General features: G+C 27.8%; 1 protein-coding gene across 1 annotated transcript; it reads right to left on the bottom strand.

Moving 5' to 3' along the window:
• Positions 1-396: 396 nt before the first annotated feature.
• Positions 397-2,639, bottom strand: LOC131605737 (probable fucosyltransferase 8). The gene is made up of 2 exons (XM_058878059.1): positions 2,402-2,639; positions 397-1,980 (listed from the first exon to the last, which is right to left on the bottom strand). The coding sequence occupies exons 1-2, from the start codon at positions 2,637-2,639 to the stop codon at positions 479-481; spliced, it is 1,740 nt and encodes a 579-aa protein (XP_058734042.1). The 3' UTR covers positions 397-478.
• Positions 2,640-8,333: the final 5,694 nt, after the last annotated feature.

Here is an 8,333-nt window from a genome sequence, read left to right as displayed (position 1 = left end):
ATCCAAAAAATTTGATTCAAATTTTGATTTTGATTTGAAATAAATATATTATTTAAACAAATGCGCGTATCAAACCAGAACCCCGTGCGTATGCACGTATTTGTTACTAGTTTTATCTACATAATTAAAAACAGAGAAAATAACTTGTAAGAGATTACTACTTGGGAGACACATGAGTTTAAACATACAATTTATGAAAAATATTTGCATAGAAACAAACATAACATTAACATGTAGTTTTACAAACAATCAATCATAATTTTTTATTAATTAAAAAATAAAAACAAAATTTTTGCTCTCCTTTATTATCATCACCATCCCATAATTCCAATTAAAAAAGAAATTAAAATTAAATAAATTTAAAATTTTGATTTAAAATAACAATTTCTTATTGGTCGTTTCTAAAAATATCAATATATGTGTTCCTATGCAATACCTTATTATTAAAAAAATATCTATAATCATGAAACAATTACAATTATACGGAACTATTAACTAGCTTCAAGCCAAAAGAATAATCCTTACAATGTCTAATATTAGGAAAAGAGGAAGCAACATCTTCAATAACATCTTCACTATCACAATAATGTGAAGGAGGATAATGATAACACGGCTCCGGTGTAAATTCACGTTCACAAATCTCCATGCTATTAGCAGGATTATAAAGAATCCATGGTTTCGAGTTTCCTAATCCCTTAGCAACATAGCCAAAAGTAGATTGATATGTAGTCACTAATTCATCAGATAAACTTAGTAAATACATATCAACCCAAGCCTTCATATTATGCTCATTATCATCAAATATTTGTTCCTCTTCACTACTTGGTTGATAAACCTCAATTACTTCTCCAGTAACGGTTGATTTATTCATATACATCATCTTCAAATTCTCACTATATTGCGGATATAATGATGCCACAAGAACAGCCTTTATTATTGTCTTGTTTTTGCCATTGGAAGACAATGAAGTATTTTTTGTATCAAATACTTTTGGAAGTAATTTATTATGTAATGTGCAATTCAGAATTCGATTCATGAAAAGTTCATGTGGAGTTGATTTAGTATTCAATACTCTTATTTGAAGTCCAATTCTTTCATTCGCTTTAGCAAGGTGTTGTTGGTAGAAACTAGTGATTAGTTTCCACGCTTTGTTTGAAGGGTGAAATAGGTAGCGTGCCAAATGATGGAAAATTGAAGTAATTTCTGGAAACATTTTGCTTAATTCTTTTTGAAAAATTGGTGTCATAAAAAAAGAAGGTACAAAATACTGACCTGCTTCCAAAAACAGTAGAGGAATTTTACTGAGGAGAAATTGACTGTGGTCACAATGAAAAAATCTCTCATCATGTGATGGACTATATCTTAAGTCCACGTGCATAGCTAATGGCAAATCTTCATTTAATGTATTGGAGAGTTCCATGTCTATAGTTCTTTGATATGATTGAATATTTTCTGCATTCCAAAAAGGTGAATCCTTCGATAACAACCAAGTTGAATTCAAAAATGGCTCACAAAATAAGCCCTCTTTGTCTTTTCCAAATTTTACGAGCATGACACGATCTGTTAGGAGCGCGTAAAGAAATGATGAAGCCATGCTAATTATTTGGTTACCTAAACCATTAGCGGGTACCCAAATAATGTATTTGCAAGTTGTTGAAGCACATGACGAACCATTATTATTCTTAGAGTTTGCAATAATTTCCATATCTCTATTGTAAGCTCTACTGTTTGGTCCACATTTTCTATGAATTTCTTCATATTTTCGTAATTTGGATATCAAATATGGAGAAGGTTTGTGTGGGGAAGATTTGTGGTAAAAATGAGATTGTAACCTACTTATGCATGATGCTTTATCAAATCCAGGAACTAAGAGTCCATCAAGCAATCTCTCTTTGTTATCATCAATGATCTCTTTTGACGAGGTTGGAGTAGAATTATTTGTTGAATGTGTCAACAAAATATTTTTAGAGCCCGTAGATTCTGTTTAGAATATCACAGTAAAGTTAGTAAATAGCAAAAGATGATTTTTGAATAAATAAATATAATGCGAAGAATATAGTTGCAAAAATTTTTTTTATGATAATTGATCGTTCCTTATATATTTACCTATTTATGTGGTACCAGAAAATATATATATATATATATATATATATATATATATATATATATATATATATATATATATATATATATATATATATATAAACTCATGTCAAATTCAATGAATATTGCTATTTATTATAGACTGAATTTATTATTACTTTAATTAAATTAATCGCTAATAGCAGTGAAATTGATTCTCAAATTAGCCCCCCTTAGAATCAAATACTAAATTTCTGACCAAAAAGAAAAGTAAATTATTTGACAACTTATGTACTAAAAGATATTTGGTGTTACTTACTTTTGAATTTGGTATCAATCTCACCTTTTGCTCCAACTTTTTCCTGTGTTACATTTTGTCTCAAACTAGACTCATTAGTTGTAGCATTTGGCCCTCCAGCTGTAATGTTCTTCTCAACCATATCCTTCATTGCAATGTCTTTTGAAAGCATCTCAAGTTGTTCAAAACTAGAGTTTTGGTACATTAAAGTAACCATGATAACTATAAAGAGAGCTATCACGAACACAATAAAAGACATTTTACGTCTCATTGAAATTGCTTTCCTCTTATCCTTCAAGGTTTGAAGTATTTCACTTGCCCTACGCAATTGTCAAGATTAAAGCACATAATTAAACTCCAAAATTAATAATTAAAAACAAACAAATCAGAAATATTTAATCAAAATAGTATTGTGAAAATCTTACCGAGAAATTTGATTTGGGGAGAGTGACAAGTAAAATAAATGGCAGTGGGCCTAAATCCTTATTTCTGTTTTTAACTCTAAAGTTCTCAAGATTGTCACACAGTACAATAACAAAAAAGATACATATTTATAATTGCTAAAACTCAACATATCCATAACAAAGTCCACCTTGTGTCACATTAATTATTATAATAAAAATATATTATTATCATCTTATACTCTTTTCTAAAATATTATAAATATTCTAAAATATCTCTTAAAATATTATAAATATATATCTTATAATATCTTTTAGAATATTATAAATATATATCTTATAATATCTTTTAGAATATTATAAATATTTTATAATATTTTTTTATATTAATTTATAATAACTCTAACATTAATGATCTACAAATCAAACGGACCAAATCTAATATTGGCGACGAGCTTGAATGTGACAATTTTTGAATTTATTGGTTTTCGAAAAATCTCAAAATAAATTTTCTTTCTCTTCATCACTTAAAATTTTAAGACATACTTTAACAAATAGTGCAATCTCAACTAAGATTTTACACCGTTAACTTTTTTAATGCACGGAATTTAATATTTAAAATCTAAATTTGAATGAAAAAAACCTAGAAACATTTGATAGCAAGTGCGATTTTACAAGCTAATAAATTATAACAAAAAAAAAATCTAAAATCAAGTTAAAGAGAAAAAGAAATACCTAGAGAAGAAATACCTCATGATTCTGCATAGAACCCTACAAAAACAATAATTTATTTTTTTCTAATATAAATACATGTAAATTGTATTTAAGAGATATTTATTTTCATATTTAACATTTTAAAACTTGAAAAAAAAGTGTGATTTTATTTGGCTTTAAATACTTATTAAATTTTATTAAATGTCAATTCAAAAATACCACAAATAAGATATTTATATATAAGTTTTATAAATATAATATATAAAAGTTAAAGCATAGTTTCTAGAATTATCGTATTTAAAAAAAATAATCTTAAAAATTATAAGTTATTTAAAAAATGTCTTAAGTCATAAACTTATATAAAACTCAAGAGCAATTGGTTGAGATGGTAAGGGGTCTCTTCTAACTTAATCAGAGGTCCTGAGTTCGGACTCTCTGGACTCTCTCTTATATATGCAGCTATTTTAAATCTCTTGAGAGAGAGTTACCTATTATGTTTTAGAAAGAAAAAAAAAACCACTTCTTTAATATTAATCAAATATTTTTTTCTATTATATATTTATTTTATTTTTTATTTTTTGGTTTATGTTAGTTTTTTTTAATTTATCTTTTTATATCACCCTAATAAGATAGCTTTATAAAATTACACATAATTTCTTTTTTCAATACATAATTAACTATATTTTTTAATTTATATTTAATAAAAAAAACTTATATTTTGAGAGCAAGAGACTAACTTTTAATTTTAATGTTCAATGAAAAGATAATAATTTTTTTTTTTTTTTACTTTCAATTATTTGAGAGATTTTTTTTTGTATATATGATATGCTTAAAATAATTTATATTTAATTTCTTTATTTGAGTCTAAATTTACTTCATATGAAAATAGAAATAATAAATGTTGCTTAGTATTCAAAAATATATTATATTTTAAATAAAATTTGTTACTAATAAATATCAAAAATATATATTTTGAATAAATATATATAAGAATAAGTTAATAGAATATAATTTAGAATCATATTTTATTTATTTTAAAATGATGTATTATTTAGTTATTATTAAATTATAAATAAGAGAAGAAGAAATTTTTGAGGTATGAAATTTAAATTATTTCATACAAAAATTACATCATTTATTTTACATAAATTTTATTGAATTTATCCATCATTTATTTTAATAATGGAGGAGAGAGAAAAAAGAATGACACATAATCTTCATCATTTATAGGTATAATCTATATGATATTATATTTCAATTCGAAGGTTTATTTAAAAAAAAATTATTTGAAATATTAAATGTATGATTCTACAAGTTAATAAATTATAATAAGAAAAAAATCAAAAGTAAAGTTAAAGAGAAAAATAAATACTAGAAAAGAAAAAACTCATGGTTTTGCATAGAACTCTAAAAAACAACCTTGTGTAATTCTGATTCAATTTTTTTCCCTGATATAAATACATGTACATTGTATTTAAAAGGATATTTGTTTCTGTATTTAACATTTTAAAAGTTGAAAAAAAGTGTGATTTAATTTGACTTTGAATAATTATTACTTTTATTAAATTTCAATACATTAATACCACATATAAAAATTATTATATAAGTCTTATAAATATAATTTAAAAAATTAAATCATAGTTTCTAGAATTACTATATTTAAAAAATGTAATTTTAAATTATAAGTTCTTTTACAAATTGTTTTTTTGTCTCAAATCATAAATTATTTGTATAATATTGATGTATTATTTTTTATTATATTTTATCTTCTTTTCTTTAAGATTTAAATTTATCTTTTTTATGTCATTAATATAATATAAATTTTGTAATGTTACTCATAATTTCTTTTTTCAATATACATAGTTAACTATAATTTTTAATTTTTATTAAATGAAAAAAAAATTTAGAATTTAAGAGGAAGAGGCTAACTTTTAATTTTTATGTTCAATAAAAATATAATTATTTTTACTATTTTTACTTTTTCAATTATTTGTAAGTTTTTTTTATATATTTTAATATAAAAATATAATGTAGACTGATGGGTGCTAGCGGGTGTATTTGCTCTGTCACTCCCTAATATCAAAGGAAGATTGATTATTTTCTCTAGCTTTTCACATTCTTAAATTTGCTCCTTGCTCCCTAATTTCTATCTTAGGAAAAAAAAATTCTCCGGTTTTTCACATTCTAAAATTTCAACAAGTGAATTATAAATGGAGTTGTATTTGTAGGATTTTCATTTACAAAATAAATTTATGCAATATTAACTTTGGTGTTTAAGCAATGTTAACTTTGATCCTGTTTTTATTGATTCGGATGATCAGCAGGTATCTTTTAAAATTACTTACAGTGGTATTGAGTTTGATTTTTCTATTATATATGCTTCTACTAATTACATTATTAGGAGAAGTCTTTGGCATAAGCTTAGTAGTAATATGACTAACATTCCCGGGTCCTATATTGGTGATTTCAATGCCATTATAAGTGTTGAGGAATACAAAGGGCATCACACTCCCTCTAAGGTTCCCATCAATGATTTTTTTCACTGGTCTGATTCAAATAATCTCATTCATCTCCCCACCCTTGGCAATCTCTTCACTTGGTGTAATGGTAGAAGAGGTAGACAAAGAACTGAAAAAAGACTTGATAGAGTCATCTGTAACATTAGCCTTATGGATGTTTGTGGATCTGTTATTTGCCATACTCTGCCTAAGGTCAGATCAGATCATTATCCTTTACTATACACCATAAACCTTAATAAGGCCTCTTTTAAATCTCACTTTAAATTTCTTAAAATGTGGACTCTGAATGATGACTGCTATAAAATCATAGAGGAAGTGTGAAAAACTAGGATATATAGCTGCCCTATGTATGTGCTTGATAGAAAACTGAAACTTCTCAAAGCAAAACTCAAAGATTGGAATAAATAAACTTTTGGTAATGTCAACATAAAAGTTAAAAAAGCTGAACATGATCTCAAAGTTATTCAAGAGGATATAGCCTCTAATGGATATACTGACAGTTTCAGGAAGAGGAATCCAAAGCTCAATATAATCTTGAAATAGCCTTAAGTATGGAAGAAGAGTTTTGGAGAGAAAAATCTAGAATTAAGTGGCAAACACAGGGGGATAGAAACACAAATTTTTTTCACACCTATGCTAAGATTAGAAGGAAAACAAGCCTCATCAACTCTTTAGTTATTGATGATAATGTGGTTACTGATCACATCATCTCTTTAGTTATTGATGATAATGTGGTTACTTATCACAACATGCTGGAAAATCATTTAGTGGATCACTTCACTAAGCTGTTCAATAAGAATTTTGTTTTGCAGGAGAATGATTTGATTAGGGAGGTCATTCCTCAGTTGGTGAATGACTCTATTAATGATAACATGACCATGCTCCCTAGTGAGGAGGGAATTTTTAGAGTTGTTCATAATTTAAATGCTGATTCTGCCCCTGGTCCTGATGGATTTGGTGGTATCTTCTTCCATAAGTATTGGAGTATCATCAAAGTGGATGTCACTGCTGCATTCATTCAGTTTTTCACTCAAGGGTGGTTATTACCCAATTATAAAGCCAATACTCTTGTTATGATCCCTGAGAGCAAATATGCCAATAGCATTAGTCAATATAGGCCTATTGCTTTAGTTAATTTTAAATTTAAAATCATTTCTAAAATCTTGGCTGATAGAATTTCAACCATTCTCGCTTTTTTGATCTCTAAGGAGCAGAAAGGCTTTGTGGCTGGCAGAAATATCAGGGATGGTATATGCCTCACCTCAGAAGCTATTAACATCCTTAACAACAAAAGCTACAGTGGTAATGTAGCCCTTAAAATAGACATTGCAAAAGCCTTTGATACCATTAATTGGGACTTTCTCATTCAAACTCTTGTCTTCTTTGGTATTAATGAAAAATTCTGTAACTGGATTAAAACTAATTTAAACTCTGCCTGCATGTCCATAGGGTTTAATGGCAATCAGATTGCATATTTCAAATGCACTAATGGTGTGAGGCAGGGGGACCCTCTGTCTCCTCTCTTATTCTGCATAGCAGAGGATGTCTTGAGTCGTGGCATAACTAACCTTGTGCACACACACCAAATTAATCTTATAAGAGCTAACAAATCATGTATGATCCCTTCTCACACTCTTTTTGTTGATGACATAATGATCTTTTGCAGGGGTGATACCAAATCTATAAAGGCTATTTGTGATCTTCTTAAAGATTATGGGAATTATTCTGGCCAATTCTGCAACTGCACCAAATCATTGATATATGCTGGTGGGATGAGTTTGGCTAGGCACAACTTCTTGGATGAGACCATTGGCTCCACCAAAGCTAACCCTCCTTTCATATACCTTGGAGTCCCTATTTTTGTGGGAAGGACTGAAGCAAGTTACTTCCAACACATTGCTGATAACATAAGGATCAAGCTTGCAAACTAGAAGGCAAAAGTTCTTTCTATGGCAAGCAGGGTACAACTGGTGAAAACAACTATTATGAGTATGCTTATTCACTGCCTATCCATCTATCACTGGCCTGTAAGCATTGTTAATATGATTGGAAAATGTATGAGGAACTTCATATGGAGTGGCAACATTGATAAGAAAAAGTCAGTCACTGTGGCCTGGAAGATTTATTGCAAAAATAAACATGAAGGTGGCTTGGGAATTCTGTCTCTGAAGGACTGCAACACTGCTACTAACCTACATTTATGCTGGAAGTTTCTTAATGACACTCAATGCTAGTCTAATGTGTTAAAGGCTAGATTTTTGAGAAATGGTAGAATTATTAAATATGCTATCGAATCCTCGATTTGGCATGGGATTAAGG

The sequence above is a fragment of the Vicia villosa genome, linkage group LG5 (assembly GCF_029867415.1).
Source record: "Vicia villosa cultivar HV-30 ecotype Madison, WI linkage group LG5, Vvil1.0, whole genome shotgun sequence".
Lineage (NCBI taxonomy): Eukaryota > Viridiplantae > Streptophyta > Magnoliopsida > Fabales > Fabaceae > Vicia > Vicia villosa.
The sequence above is the reverse complement of the archived record's forward strand: the minus strand, read 5'-3'. Positions and strand labels throughout refer to the sequence as shown.

Excerpts from the sequence above, each read along its gene's own strand:
- LOC131605737 (XM_058878059.1), bottom strand. The coding sequence starts at position 2,639 with ATGTCTTTTATTGTGTTCGTGATAGCTCTCTTTATAGTTATCATGGTT. Across the intron at positions 1,981-2,401 it reads GATTGATACCAAATTCAAAA|AATCTACGGGCTCTAAAAAT; the intron begins GTAAGTAACACC and ends TATTCTAAACAG.